Source organism: Salmo salar, chromosome 01, assembly GCF_965601325.2.
Source record: "Salmo salar chromosome 01, fSalSal1, whole genome shotgun sequence".
NCBI lineage: Eukaryota > Metazoa > Chordata > Actinopteri > Salmoniformes > Salmonidae > Salmo > Salmo salar.
The window spans coordinates 64,882,079-64,900,263 of record NC_138291.1 but is presented as its reverse complement, the minus strand read 5'-3'; the positions used below and the strand labels follow the sequence as shown (position 1 = coordinate 64,900,263).

The following is an 18,185-nucleotide window of genomic DNA, read 5'->3' as shown; positions in this document are numbered from 1 at the left end:
GAAATATATTTTTAATAACCTAAAATATTGTATTTTCAGCTGTTTGAAGCTGGTGTAAAAAAATACAAGTAAAAGATGCAAACATGAAACTTAAGAACGGGAAGAATAGAAATAGCACACACAGAACAGATTTACCGCTTCTTAGACTTGCCTTCAATGAGAATGACAGATATATAAATCAGATTTCCATGTGAATTTGTTTGGATCCCCCAAAAAGTGACATATTGCAACTTTACCTGAATAAGTATGAAAAATGAAAAACTGAGTAAGAAACTGAGGTCTGAATCAAGATTTTACCTCAAACATCACCTAAATCATGCATGGATATTACTGAGGATATCCAAGGGATACAGTCCTTTTAATAAACACATTAATAAATTAAAGGTGTGATTGAGCAAATTAAAGGCTAAATGAACAAATAGATGAAAAGATGATTGGATTAAATTACTGTACCTTCTCTGGCTATCTGGTGCGTTGTCGGTGGCCTTCACTGTGAGGGCATAAGAATGACCCATGCTAAGAGCTGTCCTGGGTGCGATGGTGATTTGTCCAGTGCGGTTATTGATGATGAAATCCCCTTGTGCTCCGGCAAGTATCTCATAGGTCACAAGTCCATTTAACCCCTCATCAGCATCCAATGCTTTTAGCTGAGAGAGAGAGAGAGATGGAGTCTTTGAAAGAGGAAGAATTCAGTGTTACAGTGCATTTCTGCACGGTGTGGAAGGCCCTAAAACATTCAAAGCCGCCAACTATTCAATTTACTGAACTGCGTTGAAAATGCTTGTAGGTAGGGGGGCAATAATAATTTGTGGGAGGGTCCCTCCTGTCTTTGTAATGGTGGAGGAAACACAGACATCTAATTCAGTAAAATTGTATTACCTTTTCAAATCATGACCTGTTTTGTGTAAAGGGCAGTCATATGATTTGAGTGACATTTACCAGAGGGTGCTCTTGTAAGCTGTGTGTAATGTTTACAAAAACTACTGACCTTTTGTAACTGCTACAGTAAACAACTTCTCCTCCCTCCTAAAATATTGATGCAAATGTAGTGACCTTTATGAATTTATTAGTGAGAATGATTAATCTATTAAAGCTCCTATTCAGTTTTTTACTGTGTGTTTATTTCATGAAAGTAACTACAAATATATTTTTTTAATTTATTTTCCTGAGCTTCCTTTTGCCATTGAAATGCTCAGTCTAATCGTGTGGGCTTGTTGATTCAAATGTAAATATATTTAAATACAATGCCTTCGCAAATAAGGTGTTTCAGTTTTTTTGTTTTCAATAAATTAGCAAAAATGTATAAAATCATTTTTTTCACTCTTTCATTATGGGGTGTTGTGTGTAGATTGCTGAGGATTTTTGAGTAAGGCTGTAACGTAACAAGGGGTCTGAATACTTTCCGAATGGAGTCTGTACACACGAAAGATATAGATCTTAGAAACATGCAGTGATATCTCAAAAATGAAACACCCACCCTTCCCTTCCAGCTAATTAATTTGGACACCCCACCATTTACAACTCACAGCATCCTTAGCCAGGCTTTATGAACTCTTTTTTTAATATAGAGCTGTAATGTCTAAGATATGAAATAGCAGCATCAATTAAACCTTCATCCTTAGAGGCCCGGAGACTCATATAAATGGCTTATAAAAACAGGTTAAGTGATTGTACCGGCCGCCACTTGACCGCTGGCCTCCTTTCAGCTGGGCTGGGCGGATGATTTTAAACACAGATTAAACTTGACCTTTTATGTGTCTGACATTTTTTTTGTGATTGTGTGCTGAGAGACTGTAAGATGGGAAATCATGCTCTGCCTACCAAATGAGAGACAAACGCACACTGTTGCTGAACGAACTCCATAAAACCAGATATGTCAACGAGGGGACTTCCTGCTGTAAACAATTTGACTCGAAACACAAGCACATGCACGCACATGCACATGCATGTGCACAGACACACACACACACACACACACACACAACACCAAACCCAACCCCAAACCTTCAAACCAATCAAACTAGAATCTGAGTCAAAGTAAATAAACTCTGCAATCCATTCAGACATATGACGACAAACTAGACAACAGACTCTCCTTGGAGCTATTTCAGTCAGGGATTTACAGTGACCATTGTTGTTATAGGATAGGAGATTGATTTGGAGTCCTAACTGTTGACCCATGGTAGTGTATTACGTTGAGTCATATCAATACTGAGCTAATAGTATTTGAGTCCTGACTACTGTTGTAAGAAACAAGATTGTTCTTGAGTCATCAGCTCTGATCAAAGAAAGAGTGGATTGTTCTGGGGCTTGGACTGTTGATCTAAGGTACTGGATTGTGTGCGGAAACTGGGCCCGAGAGAGAAAGAGAGAGAGATAGTGAGAGATACACAGAGAGGAAGAGAGAGAGGGAAGGGAGAGGGAGAGACACCAAAAGAGAGAAAAAGTGAGAGAAAAATAAGGGAGAGACACAGAAAGGGAGAAAGAGGAGAGAAAGACAAAGAGAAAGGGGGACAGGAAGATAGACAGAGATGTGCTAATTACCTGCAGTACTGTTTTTCCTGGCTGCATATCAGTGAACACCTCAACGGTGTCAGAGACTTCGCCGAAGGTGGGAGTGTTGTCATTGGCATCAATCACCAGGATGTTGACTGTCACCCGGGTGCTCTCCTGTATCCCATCTGATGCCATCATCTACACACAGGATAACAGAGAGCAGCAGTAAAAGAGAGCAGTAAAAAAATACTTTATTTGTTACTATTTACTCTGATAGCACCAGTTAAACTCAATCAAGTGCAACTTAAGTACTTTAAAGAAAACAATACTATTTGAACCCAGGTCTGATAATGACATCAGATGTACATGTAACTGCCAAAATAAAGGAAAAACCAAGTGGGAGGCTAAAGTGGGAGGTTAAATCAGGGCCACACAGAGTAATTATTGGTGGTCTTAAACAAATCTACTTTGAACCAAAAAGCATACACCTCACACACCTGTACCATGTCAGATATAGAGTTGAAATGTATTCAATTTTGAGTTTGCATCCTAATATTACACTTTATATACATCACAGAAGACTGAAAAATAACAGAGCTGTTTGACAGAGAAACACCTTTTTTTCATTGTTTATATATATTTTGTGATTATTATTAAAAAAATATTAATAATATTCCAACCATGACCCAAAACGGGGCGCTTTTGGTCATTGACTGCAAGAAAGGGCTACACTGGAGGAAGATTCCTTTGAGGGACGTTGATTCTTGGGGAGGGCGATGGAGTGAAACACATCATCAGACACATGAGAGAGCAGTTTTAACTTTAATGACGTGCTGCCTTTCATAAGTACGGTGTCACGGCTGTCTGAAGAATGGTACCAAAGCGCAGCGTGTGTATCGTTCCACATTTTATTATAACTGTGAAACTATGCACGACATACAAATAAACTAATGACCAAAACAACAAACCGTGACGAAGAGGTGCAACATACACTTACTCAAAATAATCTCCCACAAAACCTAGTGGGAAAACCAACAACTTAAATATGATCCCCAATTAGAGACAACGATCATCCCCCCCCCAAAAAAACATAGAAATACAGAAACTAGAACCCCACAGTGAAATACAGAAACTAGACAAAATCCCCAACATAGAAAAAAGAAACTAGAACCAACATAGGAATAAATAAACTAGACAAAACCCCCTGTCACGCCCTGACCTACTCTGCCATAGAAAATACAAGCTTTCTATGGTCAGAACGTGACATACGGATCATTCCAATGACAGTAGGGCAACGATTAAAGCCTATATCTGCATATCATTACTACAGTGTATTATCACCGGAACAAGTCCATGTACACACACACACACACACACACCACACACACACACACACACACACACACACACCACCCCCTACAACCCCCCTCACGGACGGGTGCACACTAGGACCTTTGGTTGCAAGATCCAAAAGAGCTAATTCCATCTCCAAAGGGTTCCAAAGGTTACTTGGTAATATGTGTGGATGAGGTTGGATCGAAGCCTACCATGAAGGTGTAGGTCATCTGCTTCTCTCTGTCCACGGGTTTGAGCAGTCTGAGGTAGCGGGTGATGCCGGTCGGGGTTATGTCAAAGGTGGTGCTCAAGTCGTCCAGAGTCACTGTCACCAGGGGGTCTTTGCTCTACAAAAAGAAAAGCCATCGGAGAAAAGAATGTTACCACGGTGACATGACCTTACTCAAGTCGGCAGCCATGCCACTGAAGAAAAACTATTAGAGACAAAACAAGTCAGCCTGCTGACAAAGACAACATAGTACTGAGAACACAGTACTGAGAAAAGGGGAAGGCTTTGAGGAAATTCTAAGAAATCCTATGATTCTATACCCCCGCACTGCAATTGTAAGTGTTTCATTGTGGCTCTGGCCACAAGCTACAGTATGCAGTATGTGAAAGGTTACAAAAACCTAGGCGTTTCTCAGCATACTGTACTATATAGTAGAGCCGTTTGAAAGTATAACATTGTGTATAATTGTTAATGTGATGCCTTAATATCAATCTTGTATGTGATCTGTCGATATGAATATAAAACGGAGTAGGCCTAGGGAGTAATGTGGCCTAAAAGTAGGGACACATAGCTAGATAATAGAAACACTTCAATACTGTTTTATAACTTCCCAAACAAATCAACTTAATTTCCTGTTGGTACAAGGGAGATTGAAGTAGGCTTGGGTTGTTAGGTTGATTCATGTCAGTCATTAAGGGCCTGCCTGTCTGCTAAACATCCACACTTCTTTGCCCATTGATCTGTTTTAGAGCTGCAAAGTGCAGTGTTCTATTAATCTCACCCTGCTGAGAGAAAGGGAGAGAGAGAGAGAGAGAGAGAGAGAGAGAGAGAGAGAGAGAGAGAGAGAGAGAGAGAGAGAGAGAGAGAGAGAGAGAGAGAGAGAGAGAGAGAGAGAGAGAGAGAGAGAGAGAGAGAGAGAGAGAGAGAGAGAGAGAGAGAGAGAGAGAGAGAGAGAGAGAGAGAGAGACAGGCAGGCTGTGGGGGAGCTTAATGTGTTAGGTGTCATCTGAGGAAATTATGAATACATTCTTTTCAACATCATCAACACAAAGATAAATGTCCTGGTGACAAAAACACAAACAGAGTGGAGCAACTTGTATCCTGGTGTGTGTATCCTGGTGTGTCTCAATGTTTGTTTTTCGTCCATTTAAATGCTGTTGAGTTGCTTAGAAAACCCATTCCTGTCAGCGCCTGTTTGAAATAGTGAGCGTTTCAGAATCCTCACCTCAACACACACACACACACACACACACACACACACACACACACACACACGTTTGTTTTACTGTCCTTGTGGGGGACCAAACAATTGATTCCAATTCAAAATCCTACTTTCCCCTAACTGCTAACCTAACCCTTAACCTAACCCTAACCTGAACCCCAAACCCCTAACTCTGAACCTCCCCCTAACTATTGACCCTAAACATAACTCCTAATTCTAATTATATCCCTAACCCTAAACTTAACCCCTGAGCCTAAAATAGCCTTTTTCCTTGTGGGGACTTGTGAAATGTTCCCACTTGTCCAAAATGTCCTTCCTTTACTATCCTTGTGAGTACTTCTGCTCCCCACAAGGATAGTAAAACCGAAGAAACACACACACACACACACATACACACACACTGAATGTACTCAATGTATTGTGGGATCTGTGTATTTATCCACTAAAATATTTTTTTTTACTTGACTAGAAAAACAAGCACACACGGCAAAATACAAACACATTAGACTTGTCTATAAAGACAGGGATCATTGGAGGGAAACAAAGCCACACATCTGAAAGAATTGAAAGAGGTTTGAACACACACCATGCAGTAGAGTAAAACCTAAAGGCAAACTTTTAGTCATCACAGCACCAAAAAACACTATATTCCCTACAGGTGGCCAGGTACAACAAATACATTACCTGTTTGAACCAGGTACAACAAATAGACAAAGCAGCAACAGTGATAATACAGTAGTGGTGCCTGGAGAAGTGGGTATACTAAAATGTTGCCAAAAAAATTCCAAACTGCCCGCCATGCGAAGGAATGACGCCTTGTGTTTAGAATTCTATGAGAAACAGTGACATGTACTCTGAATGACCTACAGTAAAATGATAAATCCCATATTCGTATTTCACAGTCAGGCCGACCCAAGCTGTACTGTGCAAGTAGGCTAATAAATTAGTAGGCCTAAAATTTAAAAAGATAAAAGAGGTTGTCAACTGAGTCAGAAATTCACAAGATTGGATGTTCTACGTCCACAACAATACTTAAATCAGGAGACCACTTTGAGGAATGGGAAAAATCTAAGACATTTTGTTTGTGTAGTTACATTTTAATTCAAGTGTGCAGTCACCTAGCACTGTTGGTTTGTTATCAGTGTTTCTGTAGAGCACATGAAAAGAAATAGCCACTGGATTGATGCAAATAATCATGATATCATTCTGCCAGGTAGGCATAGGCTACTTTGTAGCTAGTTATATTAAATTGAGGTTAAATTTAGTTTTTTGGGAAAGCCTTTCCTTCTACCAGAAGATGGTTAGGCCTATCAGCATTTATATTTTCATTTTCCTTCATTGTTTGAAACGTGGACATTTTACTTCATATTATGAGGCATGCCAAGCCAAAATCCATCCATAGAAATGTTGAGGGAAATATGTTGAGGGAAACACTTCCTCAGATCTGGTCCATCAGCCATATTAACTGATCAGAAAGGATTCACACCCTAATTTTACCAGGTATGCTGACTAAGAACACATTTTCATTTACAGTAACGACCTGGGGAATAGTGACAGAGGAGCCAATTAGAAGCTGGGGATGATTAGTTTGCCATGATGGTATGAGGGTCAGATTGGGAATTTAGCCAACACCCCTACTATTATGATAATTGTCTTGGGATCATTAATGACCACAGAGAATCAGGACACCCATTTAACATCCAATTGAAAGCCCAGCACCTTTACACAGGGCAATGCCCAGCACCTTTACACAGGGCAATCACTGTCCTGGGGCATTGGGGTGTTGTTGTTTTTTGTCAGAGGAAAGAGTCCCTCCTACTGGACCGTCAACACCACTTCCAGCAGCATATGTTCTCCCATCCAGGGACCAACCAGGGTCAACCCTGCTTAGCTTCAAAGGCAAGCCAACAGTGCGATGCAGGGTGGTGTGCTGCAGGCAGTACCCAACACATACAGTTATATGTAAGGCCCCTCAGTTGAGCAGTGAATTTCAACCACAAAGACCATGGAAGTTTTCCAATGGCTTGCAAAGAAGGACACCTTTTGGTAGATGGATAAAAAACAAAAAACAGACATTGAATATCCCTTTGAGCATGGGGACGTTATTAATTACACATTGGAGGGTGTACCAATACACCCAGTCACTAAAAAGATACAGGTGTCCTTCCTAATTCAGTTGCTGGAGAGGAAGGAAACCGCTGAGAGGTTTCACCATGAGGCCAATGGTAACTTAAATCAGTTACAGAGTTGTGATGGGAGAAAACTGAGGATGGATCAACAACATTGAAGTTACTCTACAATACTAACCTAATTGACATAGTGAAAAGAAGGAAGCCCACAAAGAAAAAAAAAATCCAAAACATGCATCCTGTTTGCAACAAGGCACTAAAGTAAAACTGCAAAGAATGTGGCAAAGCAATCAACATTTTGTCCAGAATACAAAGTGTTATGTTTGGGGCAAATACATCCAACACATTACTGAATATTGCTCTCCATATTTTCAACCATAGTATTGGGTCCATGATGTTATGGATATGCTTGTAATCTGGGGAGTTTTTCAAGATAGAAAATTAACGGAATGGAGATAAGTACAGGCAAAACTCTAGAGAAAAACATGGTTCAGTCTGCTTTCCACCAGACACTGGGAGATGAATTTACCTTTCAGCAGGACAATAACACATGGCCAAATCTACACTGGAGTTGATTACTAAGATGAGAGTGAATGTTCCTGATTGGCTAAGTTACAGTTATGACTTAAATCTACTTGAAATCTATGGCAAGATCTGAAAATGGTTCTCTAGCAATGATCACTAATCAATTTGACAGATCATTTTGAAAATGGGCAAATATTGCACACTCCAGGAGTGGAAAACTCAGAAACTTACCCAAAAAGACACCAAATGTGCTTTTAAAACATATTGACTCAGGGGAGTGAAAACTTATGTAAATTAGATATTTCTGTATTTCATTTTCCATTTTTTGGCAATTATTTGGCATTATCAGGCTGTAACACAACAAAATGTGGAATAAGTCAAGGGGTACGACTAGCTCCACTACACTACTTTCCTCCAGACACGACGCTTGGCATTCAGTCCAAGGTGTTCAATCTTTGTTTCATTAGACCAGAGAATATTGTTTCTCATGGTCTGAGAGTCTTTAGATGCCTTTTGGCAAACTCCAAGCGGGCTGTCATGTGCCTTTTACTGAGGATTGGCTTTTGTCTGGCCACTCAACCATAAAGGCCTGATTGGTGGTGCTGCAGAGATGGTTGTCCTTCTGGAAGGTTCGCCCATCTCCACAGAAGAACTCTACCTCAGTTTGACCGGGCGGCCAGCTCTAGGAAAAGTCATGGTGGTTCCAAACTTCTTCCATTTAGGAATGATGGAGGCCACTGTGTTCTTGGTGACCTTTAATGCTGTAGACATTTTTTGGTACCCTTCCCCAGATCTGTGCCTTGACATAGTCCTGTCTCGGAGCTCTACGGACAATTCCTTCAACCTCATGGCTTGGTTTTTGCTCTGACATGCACTGTCAACTGTGGGACCTTATATAGACAGGTGTGTGCCTTTCCAAATCATGTCCAGTCAATTGAATTTACCACAGGGGGAGTCCAATCAAGTTGTAGAAACATTTGAAGGATGATCAATGGAAACAAGATGCACCTGAGTTCAATTTTGAGTCTTATAGCAAAGGGTCTGAATACTTATGTAAATAAGGATTTTCATTATTTAAAAAATATATATCATAAATTAGCTAAAATGTCTAAAAACCTGTTTTTGCTTTGTCATTCTGGGGTATTGTTTGTAGATTGCTGAGGAAAACAATGTATTTCACCTGTTGGGGGTAGGTGGCAGTATTGACACGGCCGGATAAAAAACGTACCCGATTTAATCTGGTTACTACTCCTGCCCAGTAACTAGAATATGCATATAATTATTGGCTTTGGATAGACAAGACCCTAAAGTTTCTAAAACTGTTTGAATGGTGTCTGTGAGTATAACAGAACTCATATGGCAGGCAAAAACCTGAGAAGATTCCATACAGGAAGTGACCTGTCTGACAAGTTGTTGTTCATCTTGGCTCTTTTTATTGAAGACTGAGGATCTTTGCTGTAACGTGACACTTCCTACGGCTCCCATAGGCTCTCAGAGCCCGGGAAAAAGCTGAATGATATCGAGGCAGCCCCAGGCTGAAACACATTTACGCTTTTGGCAAGTGGCCGATCAGAGGACAATGGGCTTAGGCGCATGCACGAGTTGACCCCGTGCTTTATTTTCTTTCCTCTTTTTACCTAAACACAGATTCCCGGTCGGAATATTATCATTTTTTTTACGAGAAAAATTGCATAAAAATTGATTTTAAACAGCGGTTGACATGCTTCGAAGTACGGTAATGGAATATTTAGATTTTTTTTGTCACGAAATGCGCCGTGCTCGTCACCCTTCTTTACCCTTTCGGATAGTGTCTTGAATGCACTAACAAAACGCCGCTGTTTGGATATAACAATGGATTATTTGGGACCAAACCAACATTTGTTATTGAAGTAGAAGTCCCGGGAGTACATTCTGACGAAGAACACCAAAGGTAATAACATTTTTCTTATAGTAAATCTGAGTTTGGTGAGTGCTAAACTTGCTGGGTGTCTAAATAGCTATCCCTGTGATGCCGGGCTATCTACTGAGAATATTGCAAAATGTGCTTTCACCGAAAAGCTATTTTAAAATCGGACATATCGAGTGCATAGAGGAGTTCTGTATCTATAATTCTTAAAATAATTGTTATGCTTTTTGTGAACGTTTATCGTGAGTAATTTAGTAAATTGTTAGTAAATTCACCGGAAGTTTGCGGGGGGTATGCTAGTTCTGAACGTCACATGCTAATGTAAAAAGCTGGTTTTTGATATAAATATGAACTTGATTGAACAAAACATGCATGTATTGTATAACATAATGTCCTAGGTGTGTCATCTGATGAAGATCATCAAAGGTTAGTGCTGCATTTAGCTGTCTTCTGGGTTTTTGTGACATTATATGCTAGCTTGAAAAATGGGTGTCTGATTATTTCTGGCTGGGTACTCTACTGACATAATCTAATGTTTTGCTTTCGTTGTAAAGCCTTTTTGAAATTGGACAGTGTGGTTAGATTAACGAGAGTCTTGTCTTTAAAATGCTGTAAAATAGTCATATGTTTGAGAAATTGAAGTAATAGCATTTCTAAGGTATTTGAATAACGCGCCACAGGATTCCACTGGCTGTTACGTAGGTGGGACGATTTCGTCCCGCCGGCCCTAGAGAGGTTAATCCATTTTAGAATAACCTGTAACGTAACAGAAGTCCCCACAAGAATAGTAAACAACAAAAAATTGACGAACTACGGACATTTTGTTAGTCCCCACAAGGTCAAATGCTATTTCTAGGGGGTTTAGGGTTAAGGTTAGAATTAAAATTAGTGTTAGGGTTAGAATTAGGTTTAGGGTTAGGAGCTAGGGTTAGTTTTAGGGTTAAGATTAGTGTTAGGTTTAGGGGTTAGGGAAAATTGGACTTTGAATGGGATTGAAATGTGTGTCCCCACAAGGTTGGTTGTACAAGATTGTTTATGTGTGTGTTCACTTCTGAGTCTGTGTCTGTTTACGCGCACTTTCCCATACCTCCTCAATGTCGTTGTCCAGGGCAATGATGCCCAGGGGGGCAGTGAGGTTGGAGCTGGCAGAGATGGTGGTTCCCACTAGGGAGGACTCGCTGACGTATCCCTGGTAGGATTGGAACTGGAAGTATGGAGCCTGGTTGTTCTCATCCAGGATATCAATGATCAAGTCAGCATACGCTGGGAGGGGGTGGCCATTGTCCTGCTCAGCCTAAAGGAAGGAGACAAGTTTATTTGTATTATGAACCTCACTGTAACATGTACTGACATGCAACTTACAACATACAGTGCCTTCAGAAAGTATTCATACCCTTTGACTTATTCCACATTTCGTTGTGGTACAGCATGAATTCAAAATTGATTGTATTCTATTATTATTATTATTTGTTGACATGATTTAGAAAGAAACACACATGTCTATGTAAGGTCCCACTGTTGACAGTGCATATCAGAGCAGAAACTATACCATGACGTCCGTAGATCTCCGAGATCGAATTGTGATGAGGCATATATCTGGGGAAGGGTATAAAACCATTCCTAGAGTTTTGAAAATTTCCAAGAGCAGTGGTCTCCATCATTGGGAAATTGAAAACATATGGAACTACCCAGTCTCTGCCTAGAGCTGGACATCCGGCCAAAGTGAGCAACTGGGCAAGAAGGACATTGGTCAGGGAGGTGACCAAGAACCCATTGACCACTCTGACAGAACTACAGAGTTCCTTGTCTGAGATGAGGAGCGGCATGTAGCCTAGTGGTTAGAGCGTTGGGCTAGTAACCGAAAGGTTGGTGGATCGAATCCCCGAGCAGCAAATGTCAAAATATGTCATTCTGCCCCTGAACAAGGCAGTTAACCCACTGTTCCTAGGCCAACATTGTAAATAAGAATTTGTTCTTAACTGACTTGCCAAGTTAAGTATAGGTAAAATAATTATAAAATGGGATCACCTGCCAGAAAGACAACAGTCTCTACAGCACTTCACCAATCTGGGCTTCATGGGAGAGTGGCCAGACAGAAGCTCAGACTTGGATCCCATTGAAAATCTGTGGAAAGACTTGATATTTGCTGTTTACCACCACTCCCCATCTAAATTAACAGAGCTTGAGAAAATCTACAAGGAAAAATGGGAGAAAATACCCGAATACAGATGTGCAAAGCTGTTACAGCCATATCCAAGACAACTCAAACCTGTAATCACCTGCAAAAGTACTTATACAAAGTATTGACTCAGGGGTGTGAATACTTATGTACAGTAAGTGAGCTATTTCTGTTTTTCAAGTTCAATAAATGCTGTCTGAATACACTGTACATGGCACATACAATCACAATAGGTCATAGCTCATTGGCAACACTACTCTTAGACTGTAACACATGCTGTAAACAAAGAGAAACATGATTGCCACTGTTGGGTTCTAACGTGAAATATACTTACTGTATTACTGGCACTATATAAGAATGTATTTATTAAGGGGAACAAACTATCTGTCTGGAAAGTTACTGAGAAAGACGAGGGAGTACAGAGAGTTTCTGTCTGTTCAAAAATGTTTTTTAAATGATGTGCAGCTTATAAAGGCTTCATAAAGCCTTCATAAACACTACATAAATGTGTTACAAATAATTGATAACCATATGACATTGTTCATAAATGTGGCATAACTGCGTGAAATAACCACCAATGTCAAATGTGACATAAGCCTTGCTTTATAAAGGGTGTGATAACCACTGCATAATAAAGGCCTTCACAAAGCATTTATAACCCTGTCATGCATTTTGGTAGAGCGTTGCAAAGCCAGGATATTGGGTTCGATTCCCGGGACTACCCATACGTAAAAATGTATTCACGCTTGACTGTAAGTCGCAATATTATATTATACTTCACTAAAACATTTCTAGGATGTCCCAACCTCTTTCCCTCTTGGGTGCATAGTCAATATTGGACCTGACCTAAAATTCCCCCAAAATGCTGTGCTGCAGGATGACACAAACTCTTAAGATGACACACAGTCACACACAGCAAAACATGTTGGCAGGGCATTTTCATAATTTTACTGCAGTGGGCTAAATCAGGGTCACACAGAGTGATTCTTGGTAGTCTTAAAAAAATAGGCTTTAAAACCAGTATACACCTCACCTCATGGTTATGGGCTGTCCGATATAGAGCTGAAATGTATTCAATTATGAGTTTGCATCCCACTATTACACTTTATATACATCACGGAAGACTGAAATATAACAAAACTTTTTGACATAGAAACACCAGATTTTCACCCCCCAAAAATAAAAAAATATGAATAACATTCCACCCATGAGGCCAAAGAGAGCTATTTTGGTAATTGACTGAAGGAAAGGGCTACAATCCATTTTTAATTTTTTTGCCCACTGTTTTTTCCAAATTCCATTTTCTTGGTTTTGTTTTTTCAGGTTTTTGTGGTTTACCTCAGTTTTTAAAACTTTTTTAACCTGTTGGGGATAGGGGGCAGTATTTGCACGGCCGGATAAAAAACGTACCCAATTTAATCCGGTTATTACTACTGCCCAGAAACTAGAATATCCTGTTGGGGATAGGGGGCAGTATTTGGACGGCCGGATAAAAAACGTACCCGATTTAATCTGGTTACTACTCCTGCCCAGTAACTAGAATATGCATATAATTATTGGCTTTGGATAGAAAACACCCTAAAGTTTCTAAAACTGTTTGAATGGTGTCTGTGAGTATAACAGAACTCATATGGCAGGCAAAAACCTGAGAAGATTCCTTACAGGAAGTGCCGTCTCTGACCATTTCTTGGGCTTCTACACTCTCTTTATTGAAAACTGAGGATCTCTGCTGTAACCTGACACTTCCTACGGCTCCCATAGGCTCTCAGAAGGCGGCAAACCGATGAATGATGTCTTTGGAGCCCCTGGCTGAAAAACATTAGCGCATTTGGATAGTGGTCGATCAGAGGACAATAAGACTGAGGCGCGTGCACGAGGCGACACCATGTTTTTATTTTCTCTGTCTTTGAACGTAAACAGGGTTTCCCGGTCGGAATATTATCGCTTTTTTACGAGAAAAATCGCATAAAAATTGATTTTAAACAGCGGTTGACATGCTTCGAAGTACGGTAATGGAATATTTAGAATTTTTTTGTCACGAAACGCGTCGGGCGCGTCACCCTTCGTCACCCTTCGGATAGTGTCTTGAACGCAAGAACAAAACAGAGGATATTTGAACATAACTATGGATTATTTTGAACCAAAACAACATTTGTGGATGAAGTAAAAGTCCTGGGAGTGCATTCTGACGAAGAACAGCAAAGGTAATAACATTTTTCTTATAGTAAATCGGAGTTTGGTGAGTGCCAAACTTGGTGGGTGTCAAAATAGCTAGCCCGTGATGGCGAGCTATCTACTCAGAATATTGCAAAATGTGCTTTTGCCGAAATGCTATTTTAAAATCAGACACCGCGATTGCATAAAGGAGTTCTGTATCTATAATTCTTAAAATAATTGTTATGTTTTTTGTGAACGTTTATCGTGAGTAATTTAGTAAATTCACCGGAAGTTTGCGGTGGGTATGCTAGTTCTGAACGTCACATGTTAACCTCTTGGGGCTAGGTGGGACGCTAGCGTGCCACCCGTGGTGCACTCCATCAACAGCAGGTGCATTTCAAGAGCGGCAAATTTGAATCCAAATAAATGTCAAAATTCAAATTTTTCAAAAATACAACTATTTTACACCATTTGAAAGATAAACATCTCCTTAATCTAACCACGTTTTACGATTTCAAAAAGGTTTTACGGCGAAAGCATAAATTTAGAGTATGTTAGGACAGTACATTTACAAGAGTTGTGTGTAATGTTTTGTCAAGTCAAAGACAGGGTCACCAAAACCATAAAACCAGCTAAAATGATGCACTAACCTTTTACAATCTCCATCAGATGACACTCCTAGGACATTATGTTAGACAATGCATGCATTTTTAGTTCTATCAAGTTCATATTTATATCCAAAAACAGCGTTTTACTATGGCATTGATGTTGAGGAAATCGTTTCCCTCCAATAACCGGCAGTCAAGTCAACACCACAAATTAAATAATTAAAATTAGAAAACATTGGTAAAATATTATATTGTCATTTAAAGAATTATAGATTTACATCTCTTGAACGCAATCAACTTGCCAGATTTAAAAATAACCTTACTGGGAAATCACACTTTGCAATAATCTGAGCACTGCGCCCAGAAAAATACGCGTTGCGATACAGACTAGACGTCATGTTGGGGAGATCTAAAATCGAAAATACTATGTAAATAATCCATTACCTTTGATTCTCTTCATCAGATGTCACTTCCAGGTATCACAGGTCCATAACGAATGTAGTTTTGTTCAAAAAAGCTCATCATTTATGTCCAAAAATCTCCGTCTCGTTAGCACATGATGTAAGCCAGCCGGACTTCTCGTCATGAACGAGGGGAAAAAATATATTTCCGTTCGTTCAAACATGTCAAACGTTGTATAGCATAAATCATTAGGGCCTTTTTTAACCAGAACATGAATAATATTCAAGGTGGACGAATGCATACTCTTTTATAACGTATTGGAACGAGGGTACCCAACATGAACTCGCGCGCCAGGTGTCTAATGGGACATCATCGTTCCATGGCTCTTGTTCGGTCAGATCTCCCTCCAGAAGACTCAAAACACTTTGTAAAGGCTGGTGACATCTAGTGGAAGCAATAGGAAGTGCCAAAATATTCCTAAGCCCCTGTGTTTTTCAATGGGATAGGTTTAAAGTCAATACAACACATCAGGTATCCACTTCCTGTCAGAAAATGTCTCAGGGTTTTGCCTGCCAAATGAGTTCTGTTATACTCACAGACACCATTCAAACAGTTTTAGAAACTTTAGAGTGTTTTCTATCCATATATAATAAGTATATGCATATTCTAGTTACTGGGTAGGATTAGTAACCAGATTAAATCGGGTACATTTTTTTTATCCAGACGTGCAAATGCTGCCCCCTAGACCCAACAGGTTAATGTAAAGAGCTGTTTTTTTTTATATAAATATGAACTTGATTGAACAAAACATGCATGTATTGTATAACATAATGTCCTAGGAGTGTCATCTGATGAAGATCATCAAAGGTTAGTGCTGCATTTAGCTGTGGTTTTGGTTTTGTGACAGTATATGCTAGCTTGAAAAATGGGTGTCTGATTATTTCTGGCTGGGTACTCTGCTGACATAATCTAATGTTTTGCTTTCACTGTAAAGCCTTTTTGAAATCGGATTAACGAGAGTCTTGTCTTTAAAATGGTGGAAAATAGTCATATGTTTGAGAAATTGAAGTAATAGCATTTCTAAGGTATTTGAATATCGCGCCACAGGATTCCACTGGCTGTTGAGTAGGTGGGACGCAAGCGTCCCACCTAGCCCATAGAGGTTAATTTGAGTTAGCTGTTAGTGATACTTCTCTAAGTACTATTACATATGTTTACATTGAAGGGGTTAACTTCTTTGGGATCTGGGGGCAGTATTGAGGAGCTTCGATGAATAAGGTGCCCAGAGTAAACTGTCTGCTACTCAGGCCCAGAAGCTAGGATATGCATATTATTAGTATATCTGGATGGAAAACACTCTAAAGTTTCCATATGGACCCATATGGCAGGCAAAAACCTGAGAATGATTCCAACCAGGAAGGGGGAAATCTGAGGTTTGTAGTTTTTCAAGTGATTGCCAATCCAATATACAATCTCTGTGGGGTCATATTGCACTTCCTGAGGCTTCCACTAGATGTCAACAGTTTTTAGAACGTTGTTTCAGGCTTCTACTGTGAATGGGGAAAGAATAAGAGCTATTTGAACCAGGTCACAGTTTTGAAATGTCAAGAGGAGTAAACAAGGGTGTCCGAGGTCACCATATCTATTCGTTATGGCCATTGAAATGCTAAATATTAAAATTAGATCAAACAACATTAGATGATTATGAATCCAAGGCTTGTCTTAGATATGGAATGAGTTGACTCTGCCTAGTAGGAGGTTAAACAGTAAACATATGTGCTTGTGTAATCATACCTTGTCTTTGCAGCTGGATGACCCATTGGGATCAATAAACTTGGCCTGCGCTTTTTCTAGTCGTCCGTCTGAGTTATTACTCTTTGTTCAGAACCTAACACCACATACTAAACCATCTAAAAGAACTCAGTCATAATTGTAATAACATAAACTTTTGAGAGTCAGTCGTTACCAAGGGAATATAAATGCCAAGGGCATCATCTCCGAGAGACTCATTCCAATGATATATTGCGGTATTGGCAAATGTAATCATACATGCACTTTGGATTAGAGTCCTGTTATTAGTAGACACTTAACACAAATGCTTGAATCTGAGATGGATGGACGCTAATTAAAATGACTAGCTACCAGTTCAGTTTCTCTTTTGAATGATACTGAAGACCAAAATATTTAGTTATTGTTTACATCAAGGGTGGCCGAGCCTCTTCCTGCGTATGCATGCGTTCACTCCAGCCCTACTCTAACACACCTGAGTAAAGCTAATCAAGGTCCTGATGAAAAACTGATTGGTAGAATCAGGTGTGTTTGAGCTGGGCTGAAGCAAAGGCCTTCACTCCTAGTAGCACTCTCAAATTAGCCTTCTCATGCTGCTCACCAGGAAAACCAGTGCAACGATTAAGTGCATTCAAATCATGTTATTTTGTCATGTGGATCCTTGCTGTTAAACCTACAGTAACTATTAAGCAGGCTAATTTGATAAGCATTCACAGCAATCAGATTAAAAAAAAAAAAAATGTCAGCATTCGTTTTTGCTTGAGGCAATCATCAGACTGTATGCACTGAGTAGGGGGGAACCAATTAGTATTTTTGGGGGGGACATAAATATCTTTCTGCATTCAACCCAGCAGCTAAGAGATCATCAATGTACTGTGTACACACACTTGGACTCAACCTTTACCAAATCATATTGGTGTCTTGTGTAATGGACAGTGTATAATATGATACTGTAAACAATCTACGTGATACAAACACAGGGGCATACATGTTATGTCCATTGTTTTAGCATTTATTACAGCACAGTTGGTAGGAGACATGACTACAGCAATAGGCCACATTAGCACACATCAATGTGCATGTCCCCTCAGCCAGTCAACCATTTAACCTCTCACAGCAACGCACCATGTGTTTCAGTGGCAGTTACACTGTAACCTAACACACATGTGAAACTATATCCTAGCACTAATTGAGTGCAGTCAGACGAGC

The 18,185-nt window shown here is 39.8% G+C and overlaps 1 protein-coding gene across 1 annotated transcript in view; it reads right to left on the bottom strand.

Annotated features, from left to right (window-relative positions):
- LOC106607182 (protocadherin-15) overlaps window positions 1–18,185 on the bottom strand; it is a 177,025-nt gene that overhangs the window by 23,076 nt on the left and 135,764 nt on the right. The window contains exons 11-14 of the mRNA XM_045720950.2: window positions 10,930–11,136; window positions 4,044–4,178; window positions 2,545–2,694; window positions 454–647 (exon numbers count right to left, since the gene is read on the bottom strand). Of these exons, the coding sequence (XP_045576906.2) occupies window positions 454–647; window positions 2,545–2,694; window positions 4,044–4,178; window positions 10,930–11,136 (686 nt within the window). The remainder of the gene's footprint in view (window positions 1–453; window positions 648–2,544; window positions 2,695–4,043; window positions 4,179–10,929; window positions 11,137–18,185) is intronic.